This window comes from Neoarius graeffei, chromosome 15 (assembly GCF_027579695.1).
Source record: "Neoarius graeffei isolate fNeoGra1 chromosome 15, fNeoGra1.pri, whole genome shotgun sequence".
Classification (NCBI taxonomy): domain Eukaryota; kingdom Metazoa; phylum Chordata; class Actinopteri; order Siluriformes; family Ariidae; genus Neoarius; species Neoarius graeffei.
In genome coordinates, this window is record NC_083583.1 from 59,397,390 (window position 1) to 59,412,960 (window position 15,571).

Consider the following 15,571-nt stretch of genomic DNA (forward strand, 5'->3'; position numbering starts at 1 on the left):
ACAACTGCAGTCCTAAAGTTAGCAAGTCAACTCTAGTCCTCAGCCATAAAAGCATTACTGTAAGAGTCCGGCGCGTCCTCCAGGTGTGACTTTCAACTGTCCTCATGGGGCCGTCCTCCATGTTTGTATGTTCAGTCCAAAGACATCCATCCATCCATCCATCCATCCATCCATCCATCCATTATCTGTATCCTGTCCTGCAGGCAAGCTGGAATGAAGAAACAGGAGGCAAAGTTGGAGGTGGTGGAGTTGAGGACGTTAAGGTTTGCGATGGGAGGTTGGACAGGATAAGGAACGAGCACATCAGAGGGACAGCACATGTGGAGAGCTTGGGAATTAAGCTAAGAGAGATGAGACTGAGATGGTATGGGCACATCCTGAGAAGAGATGCAGAGCATGTTGGAAGGAGAATGTTGAGGATGGAACTGCCAGGCAAACGAAAACGACGAGGGCCAAAGAGGAGCTACATGGATGTGGTGAGAGAGGACATGAAAGTGGCAGGTGTGGTAGAGAAGGATGCGGAAGACAGGGAGCAATGGAGACGAAAGATCCACTGTGGCGACCCCTAATCGGGTGCAGCCAAAAGAAGAAGAAGAAGAAGTCCTACAGGCAAGCTGGAGCCTATCCCAGCTGACTATGGACGAGAAGCAGGGTACACCCTGGACAATTTGCCAGGTCATCGCATCGCAGGGCTGACACATAGAGACAAACAACCATTCACGCTCACATTCACACCTACAGTCAATTTAGAGCTACCAATTAGCCTAACCTGTGTGTTTTTGGACTGTCGGGGAAACCGGAGCACCTGGAGGAAACCCATGTGGACATGGGGAGAACATGCAAACTCCACACAGCATCCGGCGGCCCTCGAACCCAGGACCTTCTTGCTGTGGCTACACCACTGCCAAAGACACGCAGTTACTCTAAATTGTCCATAGGTGTGTGTGTGTGTGTGTGTGTGTGTGTGTGTGAATGGTTGTTTCCCAAGCCCAGAAATGGGACGGTTGGAGTAGGAAGGGTGTTCAGCGTAAAACTATGCTCTAATTAATATGACGTGGATCAATAGGGTTCACCTGGCAACAGTGCTGGACAAGGGAGACGAAAAAGATGAAGATCTAAGGAGCCAATATTGTGGTTAGGCCATGCCCTTCACAAGCTATTTGTGTAGCCCTGCGTCTACAAAGAGGTGGTTTGGTGGTGTAATGGTTAGTACTGTCACCTCAGAGCAGCGAGAAGGTTCTGGGTTTGAGTCTCACAACCAACAGGGGCCTTTCTGTGTCGAGTTTGTATGTTCTTCCCGTCGGTTTCCTCAGCGTCCGCTACAGTCCAAAGACAGGTGTGTGTGTGTGAATGGTTGTTTCCCAAGCCCAGAAATGGGACGATTGGAGCAGGAAGGGTGTTCGGTGTAAAACTATGCTCTAATTAATATGACGTTGATCAATAGGGTTCACCTGGACGCCGACCTGGCAACAGTGCTGGACAAGGGATACGAAGAAGATGATGATCTAAGATCTAAGGAGCCAACATTGTGGTTAGGCCATGCTCTTCACAAGCTATTTGTGTAGCCCCGAGTCTACAAAGGGGTGGTATGGTGGTGTAGTCGTTAGCACTGTCGCCTCACGGTGTGTGGGTTTCTTCTGGTTGCTCTGGTTTCCCCCTACAGTCCAAAGACATGCAGTATGCTAACTGGCTACTCTAAATCGTCAAATGATCAAGCTTGGAGAGGGATGGGCTCCGCCAAGTTTAAAATACCCTAGACACACCAATGATGGACTGATGACATTTTATCAGTGGTGCCCATTTCTACAGGACGAAGAAGAGTCTAGAAAGAGACGTAGGAAGAACTTTGAGCACATTTCCTTTATTTCAGCTGACTCTGAATCAGAACTGTGCATAGTAAGAAAATAAATGGTCATATTTATGGTCACTGTCTATGTGTTGGATCTCACAAGTAAAAAACTGAATGTACAAGCTTCCCAAGCTTCCTATTTCACACAAGTGATTCAACAAATAAAAGCACATTACAAATAAGATTGAAGGGCCTTTGTGGCAGCTTTGTACAGCTGTTCAAAACTGTTAAAAAAACAACAACAACACTTCATTACAAATCAAACAAAGATGGCAGTAAAACTGTAAACTGTGATTCAGTACTGTACAGCTAGTGTATCACATGAGAATCACATGACATGACATCACATCAAGAAGAAAAGTAATATCAATCCTGTTAACATTTCCATGCGCACAGTGCATATACAAAGTGGAAGCACTGCCATCTTGGGATCTATACCAAGGCTGGCTTCTGGAGAAGACCACAAAATATACTAATTAGTGTTATATACCATTGCGGTCAGAAGTGTACATACACTTATCATGGATGTGGAAGTCATGGCAGTATTAGGCTATCAATGATTTCTTTGAACTGTTTTTTTTTTTTTTTCTGGGGAAGAATGATTGTGCAACATACTGTAGATCTTTAACTTGCCAAGGCCTCTTATCTTCATGATCATGATTGACTACAGATGTAGCTTCTCTGGGCCAACATTAAAAAAGTTTTGTTTGAAAAGTACGAGTTATTGGGAGTTGGAGCCACTTTATCAAGGTCTGGAAGAAGACCCAAACTGTCACCCTCTGCTGAGAGGAAATTGGTTCAGCTGGTCAGGAACAACCAAGGAACCACCAAGTCACAGCCCTGTCATAAACTGTAACCTGCTGGAACACTTTATACACTCAAGCGAGTTTTATACACTGCAAAAAATGGCCTTTCAAAAATAAGAAATAAAAGATTAAAACAAAGCATATTTGCTTGAATCAGGTGAAAAAAAATCTGCCAGTGGAACTAGTCAAATTTGACTTGGTAAGATTTCTTAAAGTAAGATGAAAAATCTAACCTGTTTTTAGATGAAATAATTCCAAAATAAGATTGGGGAACTTATTATGCGAGATCTGATTAACTCAAAATAGTTCTTATAACAAGATCGTACTTCTTACATTTAGCCATTCAAGTCATTTTTTTGGGGCCTTTTCCACCTTTATTGGATAGGACAGTGTAGAGACAGGAAATGAGCGGGGGAGAGATTGGGAAATGACCTCAGGTCAGACTCAAACCCGGGTCCCTGGATTTATGGTGTGGCGCCTTATCCACCTGAGCCACGACAATGCATTTTGGGGGCACTAGCTTCAAAGATTTCAGTAAAGTTCATTTATTCCCAAAACAAGCATACAGTACTTTGTTTTTTTTTCTTGAAACAAGATGAACCGCATTTGACAAATGTCCAAAATGTACTTACTTGTTTTTAAAAAAAACTTGTTTTATTTTCAAAGGTGCTCCAAATAAGACTTTTTCAAGACATTTTGGCTATACAAGATTTTCAAGATGGACTGTCTAAAAACTAGCCCTTCTAGCTAAATGAGGTTTTGCTTGTTGGGCAATTATGTCTTATAATAAGGGTGGCTAGATGTTTTGACTTGAAAATAGACAAATAAACTTCCTAAGATTTTTATTTTTTGCAGTGTACGCTGCTGTCTGGGAAAGAAACCCCTGCTCTAAAATCGACATCTTCAAGATCAACTAAAGTTTGCAGCTGAGCATACGGACAAAGTAAAAGCCTTCTGGAGGAAAGCTGCATAGTCAGACGAGACAATGTTTGAGTTGTTTGGTCACAATGACCAGAGTTATGTTTGAAGGAGTCAAGGTGAGGCATTTAACCCCAAGAACACGGTGCCAACTGTTAAGCAACCATTAAGCACGGTTACACAAAGTGGCTGGAATAATGAGGAATTCTTTAGCGTGACCTCAAACCATCAGCTAGACAGTTGAACATGTTTGGTGTTCCAACATGACGGTTACTCCGAACAAATCAAAGCTGGTTGTGGAATGGATAAAGCAGGATAACATTAAGTCCCGAGTGAAAATATGCGCACTGTGTTGGAAAACCAGGTCAGTGCCAGGAAACACACAAATTGAACTGAACTCTACTCAATTTGCCAAGAAGTCAAAGATCCATATTTAGCCAAATACTAGATGTGCTGTGTGCATAATTTTGACCCTGCGTTGATTTCTGGAAAAATGTGCGCACCAAATTCTTTTTCTTTTTTCAAGATTGTACAATCATTCTTTGCCAGAAAAGAACAGTTCAAAGAAACCACTGAAAGCCCGACCCTACCATGACATTCATGTCTGCAACTGAATATCTTTTTACACAGTGACCTTTATCGGACACAGAACCCAAGATGCTGACCGGATAACAAAACTGACTACACGAACACCAGGCATCATTCAGCCGCTCTTTCCGTTTAAAGATACAATTTAAATCCGGCTCAGCACAGCTGACCTTTTACAATTTACTTACAATATCCAAAATATCAACAATCGGATGGCAAAATCGGACCAAAGATTACAGTGAAGAAAACACAGGTCCTCTGTTGCCCCTTTTCCACCAAAGCAGTTCCAGGGCTGGTTCGGGGCCAGTGCTTAGTTTGGAACCGGGTTTTCTGTTTCCACTGACAAAGAACTGGCTCTGGGGCCAGAAAAACCGGTTCCAGGCTAGCACCAACTCTCTGCTGGGCCAGAGGAAAGAACCGCTTACGTCAGTGGGGGGGGGGCGGAGTTGTTAAGACCAACAACAATAGCAAGACCGTGAAAGGTCGCCATTTTTAAATAAGCGACGAGATATCATGGATGCAGTAAAGCAGCAGCCATCCATTATTGTTGTTGTTGCTTCTTCTTCTCTGTGTTGTTGTTGCTTTGATGTTCGCACCAAGGTTTATGCAAACGCAGCGACGTAACTGACGTATACAGCGACGTAATGACGTGGCTCCCCTTAGCACCGCGAGCTATGGAAAAGCAAACTGGTTCTCAGCTGGCTCGCAAGTTGAACGAGTTGTGAACCAGCACCGGCCCCGAACCAGCCCTGGAACTGATTTGGTGGAAAAGGGGTATGTGGGAGCCTTATCTGCAGTCGGCATCCTGCCTGACTCTTTATTGTACGGGTCGTTTTGTGATTTGGAGTTCATCGGCGTTTAAAGTGTCGGGATTAACACTGGATTGGGAAATTCGCAGCAGCCTTTATTCCACTAATTATGCCGAGACAGAGCATGGGGAGACGCTGAAATGAGATAAAGTGCTTGCCGAAGAACAAACATGCAGTTCTACTCTAATCTGCTCCCGTAAAACAGGATTCGTGATTCAACAGAACAAAAACCGTGTTCGAATACTGATAACCAAAGGCCAAAAGAAACAAGTCTGCTTCGGTGTGCTGCAGCTCATTTTAAAGCTATTAAAGACCGTTATTCCTGAACGATTCGTTGTTTACTGTTCTGATCCAGGCTAGAATCAACTTCCTGCTGAACGAGGCTTGCAGGTTCATGTGAACATGGGTGAAATAGGTTGCATAAATAACATTCACCGGCTGAAAGTTTCACGGTTCGCTGTTTTAGATTAACAGTCGAGAGTCGTGTTCGCAAAGTCTCCCTGATACTGCGAAAACAAGAAAGTATTACTGTTTAACTCAGGATTTAACCCTTCCTTATTCCCTATTTTCCATGTTACTGTTTAAAAAGCATCGCAACATAGTGCTGCTGCTGATCGCAGCAAAGAGATGCTGTTTAGATACAAGATTCTGACCACGGGATCCCTGATGGAAGTCTTTCTCGCTAGCTCTCTTTCTCTAACACACACACACGTTTGTCTTACTATCCATATGAGGACATAATTATTATTGCAGCTAATTATTCCTTTGCTATACCTAAATCTAACCTTCACAAAAAGAAACCCTTTGACCTTTTGTTCCTGTCCTCGTGGATATACATATATATATATATAAAAAAAAATGTCCCAGAATGTCCCACCCCACCTAAAGTTCTCACGTACTAATCCCCTGCGTGTGTCTCTAGATCCGTCAGGAGTACGTTCCCTTCTGTGTCTGTGGTGTGAGAGCTGTAGAAGGCACTGCCGAGTGATGGAAGCCTCCGGAAGCCCAGCGTGTTTCTCTTGTACACAAACCAAAGCAGTCCAGCAATCAGCGCGAAGAACAATATGGCCACTAAGACTGCAGCTGGAACGACGCCATGATGCAAACCTGGAAGAGGAAAATATCATTTATTGTTTCTTTCTCACAGCAGAATTCAGTTGGATGTGAAAGCAAAAAAAAAAAAAAGATATTTCTATTGATAATATCACATTAATCCACTCAAACATGCACTTCCTGCCTGAAATCTCGATTCATATTCATGCATTACTCTAGCTTGTCCTTGGGAGTCGTACAACCCCGATTCCAAAAAAGTTGGGACAAAGTACAAATTGTAAATAAAAATGGAACGCAATAATTTACAAATCTCAAAAACTGATATTGTATTCACAATAGAACATAGACAACATATCAAATGTCGAAAGTGAGACATTTTGAAATTTCATGCCAAATATTGGCTCATTTGAAATTTCATGACAGCAACACATCTCAAAAAAGCTGGGACAGGGGCAATAAGAGGCTGGAAAAGTTAAAGGTACAAAAAAGGAACAGCTGGAGGACCAAATTGCAGCTCATTAGGTCAATTGGCAATAGGTCATTAACATGACTGGGTATAAAAAGAGCATCTTGGAGTGGCAGCGGCTCTCAGAAGTAAAGATGGGAAGAGGATCACCAATCCCCCTAATTCTGCACCGACAAATAGTGGAGCAATATCAGAAAGGAGTTCGACAGTGTAAAATTGCAAAGAGTTTGAACAGATCATCAACTACAGTGCATAATATCATCAAAAGATTCAGAGAATCTGGAAGAATCTCTGTGCGTAAGGGTCAGGGCCGGAAAACCATACCGGGTGCCCGTGATCTTCGGGCCCTTAGACGCCACTGCATCACATACAGGCATGCTTCTGTATTGGAAATCACAAAATGGGCTCAGGAATATTTCCAGAGAACATTATCTGTGAACACAATTCACCGTGCCATCCGCCGTTGCCAGCTAAAACTCTATAGTTCAAAGAAGAAGCCGTATCTAAACATGATCCAGAAGCGCGGACGTCTTCTCTGGGCCAAGGCTCATTTAAAATGGACTGTGGCAAAGTGGAAAACTGTTCTGTGGTCAGACGAATCAAAATTTGAAGTTCTTTATGGAAATCAGGGACGCCGTGTCATTCGGACTAAAGAGGAGAAGGACGACCCGAGTTGTTATCAGCGCTCGGTTCAGAAGCCTGCATCTCTGATGGTATGGGGTTGCATTAGTGCGTGTGGCATGGGCAGCTTACACATCTGGAAAGACACCATCAATGCTGAAAGGTATATCCAGGTTCTAGAGCAACATATGCTCCCATCCAGACGACGTCTCTTTCAGGGAAGACCTTGCATTTTCCAACATGACAATGCCAAACCACATACTGCATCAATTACAGCATCATGGCTGCGTAGAAGAAGGGTCCGGGTACTGAACGGGCCAGCCTGCAGTCCAGATCTTTCACCCATAGAAAACATTTGGCGCATCATAAAACGGAAGATACGACAAAAAAGCCCTAAGACAGTTGAGCAACTAGAATCCTACATTAGACAGGAATGGGTTAACATTCCTATCCCTAAACTTGAGCAACTTGTCTCCTCAGTCCCCAGACGTTTACAGACTGTTGTAAAGAGAAAAGGGGATGTCTCACAGTGGGAAACATGGCCTTGTCCCAACTTTTTTGAGATGTGTTGTTGTCATGAAATTTAAAATCACCTAATTTTTCTCTTTAAATGATCCATTTTCTCAGTTTAAACATTTGATATGTCATCTATGTTCTATTCTGAATAAAATATGGAATTTTGAAACTTCCACATCATTGCGTTCCGTTTTTATTTACAATTTGTACTTTGTCCCAACTTTTTTGGAATCGGGGTTGTATGTTTTTTAGCTGAAATCTTCCTTGGCTTGAAATATAGTACAAGACAGTGCTGGAAAATCAATAAGACGGCAGCTGAGACTTATGACTGATGAAATTTCCCTTTCATAATCAAGTTTCTAATACAAAGAGGAAGGGTGGTGAAAGGTAGCAAGCGGGGAGCGAGAGAACAGACGGAGAATGAGAGAAAGCTTTTACCAGTTAGTGGCTGCACCTCTACTTCTTGGACTGACTCTGTCACAGAACAAAACAACATGGAGCCGGTTACACACGTTACACATGTACCAAAAGCTCTTTAGCAGAAGACGACAATAACTGAAGGACTTTTTTTTTTTTAAATCAGCAGATGTCATTATGTTTCTGAATCTAGAATTCAGAATCACTCGGAAGGCTGGTGGAAAGTGAAATGCAAAAAAAACCCCCAAAATTCTGCATCACTGAGTCAGAGACGAAATCAACTAAACCGTCGACGCTGATAAAAATGTGACTAGTCATTTAAAAAGCATGACCAGGATGAGTACGTTTTTCAGAAGACTATAATACTGTGTGTAAATTGGAGTCGTTATATTAATCAGAGGTAAGTGAAATCCCGCAGGGCACAGAGACATGTTTCGAGGTGTATGAAAGCACTTGCAGAGGTCTGATGTCGTTAGAACGTGTTTGTACCTGAATGAGTTTTGCATATGAAACCAAGCCTGTTTGTGCAGCTGGCCAGGAGCCAATCGGAATCGGACACCCGCATCGACACACACGTGTCTGCGTGCATCACGCTCGCATCCGGAGCTTTCAGGCGCCAGTTTGTGTAGTCCAGTGCAGAGCCGTCCAGCCAGGTTAAAGCGTCCTCTGAAAAATAGCAAATTTCAATCCTCGGTACATGCCATTTTTCTTTCTTTCTTTTTTTTTTATCACCCGAGATCTCATCTCATCTCATTATCTGTAGCCGCTTTATCCTGTTCTACAGGGTCGCAGGCAAGCTGGAGCCTATCCCAGCTGACTACGGGCGAAAGGCGGGGTACACCCTGGACAAGTCGCCAGGTCATCACAGGGCTGACACATAGACACAGACAACCATTCACACTCACATTCACACCTACGCTCAATTTAGAGCCACCAGTTAACCTAACCTGCATGTCTTTGGACTGTGGGGGAAACCGGAGCACCCGGAGGAAACCCACGCGGACACGGGGAGAACATCCACACAAAAAGGCCCTCGCTGGCCACGGGACTCGAACCCGGACCTTCTTGCTGTGAGGCGACAGCGCTAACCACTACACCACCGTGCCGCCATCACCGGAGATTTATTATCTATTAAAAACGACACTCGTTTAAAAAGGGCTCATCCTAGTATCCTGAAGTGTTCTTTTAGTTGTCTCTATAGTTGAACGCGTCACAGTTTCATGTAGGATGTTACAAAAAAAAAAAAGGGGTGGCACGGTGGTGTAGTGGTTAGCGCTGTCGCCTCACAGCAAGAAGGTCTGGGTTCGAGCCCCGTGGCTGGCGAGGGCCTTTCTGTGTGGAGTTTGCATGTTCTCCCCGTGTCCGCGTGGGTTTCCTCCGGGTGCTCCGGTTTCCCCCACAGTCCAAAGACATGCAGGTTAGGTTAACTGGTGACTCTAAATTGAGCGTAGGTGTGAATGTGAGTGTGAATGGTTGTCTGTGTCTATGTGTCAGCCCTGTGATGACCTGGCGACTTGTCCAGGGTGTACCCCGCCTTTCGCCCGTAGTCAGCTGGGATAGGCTCCAGCTTGCCTGCGACCCTGTAGAACAGGATAAAGTGGCTAGAGATAATGAGATGAGATGAGGTTTATACAGATAACTCTCTTACTGTCCATGTTATAATAAATGCCCAGCCAGACAGTCTTGAAGCCATCATAAAAGTTCTTCATCTGCTCCAGGAAGAAGCGGTTCTCCTCCTCGTCTCGGATCGTCAAAACGTCAGAAGTATTGCCTGAAGAAGTTACGAACAGGATTCACATGTCAGTGTTCAACACTTTTCAAAAATAAAAGGTGGCGGCGGGGGTTTGGGAAGCTGACGGACTTTGGGCTTTGTCGACAGCGAAACTGGCCGATAAACGGACAGGATAAATGCTAAATCATTGTTGAAATCGTTTTACAAAAAATGAACACATTCTTACTGTACATATCATCTTTATTGTCGGCGTGAGACTCATTTGAGACTGACGCGCATCCCTGAATTAATTAAATTTTTTTCTGTGTGTGAAAAATAAATGAACTTCCATGCATAAACAAAATACCCAATTACAATAAATGCATAAATTTTTTTTACAATACACATAATTAATGTTAACTGGATGAAACCACTCCAATCCATGCACGAACTGGCACTACAAAGCCACCCCGGCCTCCGTAGTTCGGGTCCTTTGACCCAGGAACCCGGAAGTCCTGCAGTAAACAACCACAGGGAAGCAACGGGAAAATGCAGCTCTCGCCTACGAACTTAACTAGTGTGTGTGTGTGTGCTGTTATACGATTACTGTAACTGTGTATGGTCAGAAAAGACGATAGATAAGCGTAACCGTTGCACAATAACGCTACAAGTGTGTGCATCCGCAGAGTGCTGGCTAGCTGCAGCTTCCAGCGTTACTATGTGTCAGTATAGAGAGCGTGCACGTGACGTCACGAGGTCACGTGATATTTGTTTATCTGCCATCTTGGACGGCATGGCCGCGCATAGAACTTAGACGAACCCGTTCTAATTATCAAGTGTGTGGGAGCAGATCTTTCGAGAATGTTCAGCATTTGGTTGTACCAATAGACAGGGCCAAAAGGAGGGCGTGTCATTTTATAGATTCCCTGCAGACGAGGAGAGACGCGCAAAATGGGTGTCCGCTGTGCGAAGAGAAAACTGGTACCCCAGTTGTAGTGAACACTTCATATCAGGTAGGCGTAATCTTCTAATTCAATACTCCAAATACATCTGTTCAGTTGATTTTCGGATTGAATGATAAACGTCTTAATGCCGCTTACCCGTGAGGTTATCAAGTAGACATTCTTCTTCGGAACCTTCCAGAGGTATAGTTGGGATATCCATCCCGCAACAAAATATTTATAAGCTTCCAGGCTCTTGTAAGCTTTGAGGGCTTTGCCAGTGTAACACGATTCACGATTAACGAGAAAATTGTAAATGTCGTGGTAGGCCAGATCGGGCAAATCGCCGGCACCGCAGCTCCGAATTTCCCTGAACAAGGATTGCGGCAAGTTGTACGGATCTGCAATCCCCAACCTGGAACACTTTTCCACGTAACGCTGCCTCACGTCACGTTCAAGATGCTGAACAAACTTAGACAAGTAATCGCGCGATGTAGATGGGGTATTTTCCGAATTTTCTTGGGGATTACTGCCTGGATGGCGGCACGGTGGTGTAGTGGTTAGCGCTGTCGCCTCACAGCAAGACGGTCCGGGTTCGAGCCCCGGGGCCGGCGAGGGCCTTTCTGTGCGGAGTTTGCATGTTCTCCCCGTGTCCGCGTGGGTTTCCTCCGGGTGCTCCGGTTTCTCCCACAGTCCAAAGACATGCAGGTTAGGTTAACTGGTGACTCTAAATTGACCGTAGGTGTGAATGTGAGTGTGAATGGTTGTCTGTGTCTATGTGTCAGCCCTGTGATGACCTGGCGACTTGTCCAGGGTGTACCCCGCCTTTCGCCCGTAGTCAGCTGGGATAGGCTCCAGCTTGCCTGTGACCCTGTAGAACAGGATAAAGCGGCTAGAGATAATGAGATGAGATGAGATTACTGCCTGGATCCATTACGCTCGCGCAAGGTAAACAATCCTGAAGCCGTCCAATATGGCGGAGTAAACGCGGACGGGTCACGTGACTGCACATCCTCTATAGTGTAATATGGTGCAGTATGGTGTAGTGTAGCGTAACGCAGGGATCGACCTCAATCTGCAGCCGGCCGGATGGTTTTCTGTTGCAATCGCGTGGCCACTTCAGGTCGCCCCGTATGCATTCGTTTAATGGTCTTCGTTAAATAGTTACAAAATTATAATAAAGCGAATACTTTACGATTTATTTGGTGTATACCGATGAAGTTACGTGGTTTTGGGTTTTTTTGGCCAAGGGAAGGGCCAGAATTATAACGTGCCACTTTAAAAGCGCCCGTGGAGAACGCTGCATGTGCTTATGCACTGACAGGAAAACAAAACCTGTGTCTGCTGAGCTGAGCTGAGTGAACGTGCAGGAGCTCTTCCCTCTACAGACACTAGGTGGAGCACTGATTTCAAAAACCTGCTTTCAAAAAGCCTGGGCCGCAGTACCTATTTTCCTGCAGTGCTTTCTGGCTTCCTCTAGTGGCATTCTTAAGACAACGGGCTCAAAACTGTAGCAGCTTCTGCGAAACTTCACCCACGTTTCTGGACACACCACTTCAGAGGAGAATGCGATGCTTTCTGAAAGGGGAAGAGAGAATGATCCAGAACAAGATAATCAGGGCGGCTGACAATAAGGTAATAAACAATCTTGGTCTATGAGCACGTGTGGAAGGGTGAGGAACGTGGAAGGGAGCTCACTAGGTTGAGGTATGTAGCACAGTGCTCCTGGAAGAGGTTGGTCACAGTCAGCTCTTCTCCAGCCACCAGTGATGTCAATGTACACGCAATTTCCCAACACGAAAGAATTGTCCCCATCATCGTCCACTGTGTCCCAGTGTGTGAATACATTATTACTGCCATCAATCCAACGATAATTTATACCGTCCTGTGGAAGGGGACGTGTTCAGTGTTCACACACACGTACACAGCTTGTCATACTGTACAGGTATACTTACGTCCTGACTCAGAAGTCCGATCCAGTGTGGGGCTCCCAGTCGGTTAACCAGTACAGTGAGGTAGGCCTGATGAAACGGATCGGTGATACTCACAAGCTCTGCACTGTTCTCCACACAAGCAGTCAGAGCTTTGTACCAGCTCAGGTTGCCATGGACAACACGGTAACTCCGGTTCTTGTACTCGGAGGTCTCCAGGGAGGCGGGGTCAGGGTACAAGTGAGAGGGACGTTTGGTTTTGTCTGAGATTGGAAGAGAGAGTAGGAATGACCCTATGCTATCATGTCAGTTAAACAATACAGATACAGTGTCTTGCGAAAGTATTCATCCCCCTTGGTGTTTGTCCTGTTTTGTCGCATTACAAGCTGGAATTAAAATGGATTTTTGGAGGGTTAGCGCCATTTGATTTACACAACGTGCCTACCGCTTTAAAGGGCAAATTGTTGTTTTATTGTGACACAAACAATAATTAAGATGAAAAAACAGAAACCTGGAGTGTGCATAAGTATTCACCCCCTTCTGTATGAAACCCCTAAATAAGAGCCGGTCCAACCAAGTCACATAATTAGTTGATTAAGATCCACCTGTGTCACATGTTCTGTCACATGGTGTCTGTAGAAATCAACCTGTTCTGGAAGGACCCTGACTCTGCAACACTACTAAACAAGCAACATGAAAACCAAGGAGCCTCCAAACAGGTCAGAGACAAAGCTATGGAGAAGTATAGCTCAGGGTTGGGTTATAAAAAATATCCCAAACTTTGAATATCCCACGGAGCACCATTAAATCCATTATAGCAAAATGGAAAGAATATGGCACCACTACAAACCTGACAAGAGAAGGCCGCCCACCAAAACTCACAGACCGGGCAAGGAGGGCATTAATCAGAGATGCAACAAAGATACCAAAGATAACACTGAAGGAGCTGCAAAGATCCACAGCGGAGATGGGAGTATCTGTCCATAGGACCGCTTTAAGCCGTACACTCCACTCTTATGGAAGAGTGGCCAGAAAAAAGCCATTGCCTAAGAAAACATGTTTGGAGTTTGCCCAACAGCATGTGGCAGACTCCCCAAACACATGGAAGAAGATTCTCTGGTCAGATGAGACTAAAATTGAACTTTTTGGCCATCATGGGAAACGCCATGTGCGGCGCAAACCCAACACCCTGAGAACACCATTCCTACAGTGAAGCATGGTGGTGGCAGCATCATGCTGTGGGGATGTTTTCCATCTGCAGGGACAGGAAAGCTGGTCAGGACTGAAGGAAAGATGGATGGCACTAAATACAGGGCAATTCTGGAGGAAAACCTGTTTGACTCGGCCAGAGGTTTGAGACTGGGATGAAGATTCACATTCCAGGACAATGACCCTAAACGTACTGCTAAAGCTACAGTGGAGTGGTTCAAAGGGAAACATTTAAATGTCTTGGAATGGCCTAATCAAAGCCCAGACCTCAATCCAACTGAGAATCTGTGGCGTAACTTGAAGATTGCTGGACACCAACACAACCCATCTAACTTGAAGGAGTTGAAGCAGTTTTGCCTTGAGGAATGGGCAACAATCCCAGTGGCTAGATGTGCTAAGCTAATAGAGACATACCCCAAGAGACTTGCAGCTGGAATTGCAGCAAAAGGTGGCTCTACAAAGTATTGACTTTAGGGGACTTTCCAAATTTCTGTTTTTTTCACCTTAATTATTGTTTGTGTCACAATTAAAAAAAAAAAAAAAACAATGTGCACCTTTAAAGTGCTAGGCATGGTGTGTAACTCAAATGGCGCTAACCCTCCAAAAAAATCCATTTTAATTCCAGCTTGTAATGCAACAGGTCAAACACCAAGGGGGATGAATATTTTTGCAAGATGCTGTACACAAATATACGGAGTCATCTGATCACACCTTGTGGTTTTTGACATACAAAGCCATAGTCACTCTGGGTGCACTTCTCCTTGTACCACTTTCCCGTAAAGTGAAAGTTGTGAGTGTTGGACAGAACAGTGCACAAGGGCTCAGTCCCCTCACTCGACCACTCCTCCTGCGGTAGACACACGCAAAATGTCAAATCACAAGCACTCGAATACAAACTCTTTTCTTACCAGCAGATCTCCACCTACAGTGACAGGGTGCTCTGGTTCTACAGGTGACCAGTTAGTGTAGGTTACAGGCTTCCCATTGGTCCATTTCATGGTGTCTGCATCCTGTAAGCCAATCCAGACTCCCTCAGACTGGCCATGAAGCAGCATGGTGATGTAAGCTGCAACCAAAAGAAATAATTCTCAATGTTAAAAGGTTTTGTGCCGTTTTTTGATTCATTGTATTATTCAGAATCAGAGGTGAGTGGCCTCACCTTGCTCAATTTCATCCTCGATTGTGACTAGCATGCCTTGGAAGCTAGAGCAGATGGACTGAGCATCTTTCCAGCTCTTCCCCTCCTTTGGCCGGGTTGGAAGATGCAGCAACAGACACTAGCCGATCAAACCAAAGAGCGAGATAAGAAACCTCTGTCAAAATTAGTTGGTTAGTTTGCTGAACTGAATGAAGTTTAATTAAATATCAGGAAACTTTTCACAGGTTTTCTTGTAGTGTTTGCTTTGCCTTTGCTAACTGAAACCTCCGGATACATCCAAGGCAACTTAATGTTACATTAACGCGTAATTGAAATGCAGTTGAAAAATCAAGCTCCTTTGAATTGAGCCCTGGACAGGACTCTAGAACAGCACGATCACTTATGTCCACGTCTCACCTTGTGGCCAAAGTAGAACCAGTTTTCCGGGCAGGCGCCGATAAAGTGAGGCTCCCGTGGGGTCTCCACTATCGATACGGTTCTGCGTTTACACACGTAACCGTGCAGATCCTTACAACGACCTGTTGACCACACCCCTACGCAGAATGCATACGGTTAATGAGATTGTGTGTTGCGAGTG

At 44.7% G+C, this 15,571-nt stretch overlaps 1 protein-coding gene across 2 annotated transcripts in view; it reads right to left on the reverse strand.

The window, feature by feature from the left end:
* Positions 1 to 1,841: 1,841 nt before the first annotated feature.
* pla2r1 (phospholipase A2 receptor 1) overlaps positions 1,842 to 15,571 on the reverse strand; it is an 84,589-nt gene continuing 70,859 nt past the window's right edge. For both annotated transcript variants that reach the window (XM_060941731.1, XM_060941730.1), the window contains exons 20-30: positions 15,391 to 15,527; positions 14,995 to 15,112; positions 14,762 to 14,901; positions 14,547 to 14,682; positions 12,651 to 12,889; positions 12,394 to 12,580; positions 12,142 to 12,273; positions 9,692 to 9,814; positions 8,533 to 8,709; positions 8,065 to 8,100; positions 1,842 to 6,077 (exon numbers count right to left, since the gene is read on the reverse strand). In XM_060941731.1, the coding sequence (XP_060797714.1) occupies positions 5,869 to 6,077; positions 8,065 to 8,100; positions 8,533 to 8,709; positions 9,692 to 9,814; positions 12,142 to 12,273; positions 12,394 to 12,580; positions 12,651 to 12,889; positions 14,547 to 14,682; positions 14,762 to 14,901; positions 14,995 to 15,112; positions 15,391 to 15,527 (1,634 nt within the window). In that variant the 3' untranslated portion in view covers positions 1,842 to 5,868. The remainder of the gene's footprint in view (positions 6,078 to 8,064; positions 8,101 to 8,532; positions 8,710 to 9,691; positions 9,815 to 12,141; positions 12,274 to 12,393; positions 12,581 to 12,650; positions 12,890 to 14,546; positions 14,683 to 14,761; positions 14,902 to 14,994; positions 15,113 to 15,390; positions 15,528 to 15,571) is intronic.